The 951-nt window shown below is 31.8% G+C and overlaps 1 protein-coding gene across 1 annotated transcript; it reads right to left on the reverse strand.

Moving 5' to 3' along the window:
• Nucleotides 1-20: 20 nt before the first annotated feature.
• Nucleotides 21-205, reverse strand: LOAG_16025 (hypothetical protein; the record flags this gene model as incomplete). The annotated part of the gene is made up of 1 exon (XM_003151513.1): nt 21-205. A coding segment is annotated over one exon (185 nt), but the record flags the coding sequence as incomplete, so codon positions are not given.
• Nucleotides 206-951: the final 746 nt, after the last annotated feature.

Below are 951 nucleotides of genomic sequence, written 5' to 3' on the forward strand. Positions count from 1 at the left end.
TACTCGATGAATTTATCAATCTATCCACCATACATTTTAACATTCGTGTAAACTTGAGCTAAAGGTTGCGCTATCTTTTTCAATAATTTATCACAGGAGCTACCGTATGGTGCTACACCGAGATGTCTGTTATGAAGTTGCACTGTCAGGCCATCACCGCTATCGCTAAGAAATGATTGGAGAAGGATAACAAAAGTGAATGTTCCTGAAGAATTCAAGCATGACCAAAGTGACCAAAGCAAAGTGATATTCTGCAAATATTCTGAGAATCAAAATATGCACTGAAATGATTGGAACTAATTCGTCCCTAGTAAAGTTATCATTTTTAATCAAATAGAATAAGTAAAATCTTTTAAAAAGCTTTAACGAACTTTTCACTTTTTTTTTGTCCCTATTACATAGGGACTCTGGGATTCCACATTCTTTCTTTTCAATTTCGAATATTTATTTCGAGGATATCTTAAATGAGGAAAAAAAAAGCAAAAATTGACCTTTATTAACTTTAGTCATTCTTTCATCCTTTTCCAAATGTCATGAATCATTTTTTCCACGCAAATATTCAAATGATGTTGGGAAGCGCTAAATATCATTCGATCCAAAAACGAAAAAATCTCCTGAGGAGAAATAAAAGAGTAATTAATGACTTCACACACCTGTTTTTACTAATATCACTTGTCTTGAAGATGCCGTTATTCGCTCTTTTTTGCTGCAATTATTCGCTCAGCTAATTTTTTCGTTTTTTCAGTTTTTTAACATAATTGATTGGATTAAATGAAATCGATTTGGATATATTATCTCGATCTGTTAAAATGTCAACTTGATAATAAAGACCGTTGCATATGTCGCGAATTCCGATTCGTGAGACTCCAACCATACACATATATAATCAAATAAATTTCCTATTGTAAATCATTTAACCAATTTACATTGTTTAAAATAATCTCCCATATG

This window comes from Loa loa, assembly GCF_000183805.2.
Source record: "Loa loa unplaced genomic scaffold supercont3.3633, whole genome shotgun sequence".
In the NCBI taxonomy this organism is placed as follows: domain Eukaryota; kingdom Metazoa; phylum Nematoda; class Chromadorea; order Rhabditida; family Onchocercidae; genus Loa; species Loa loa.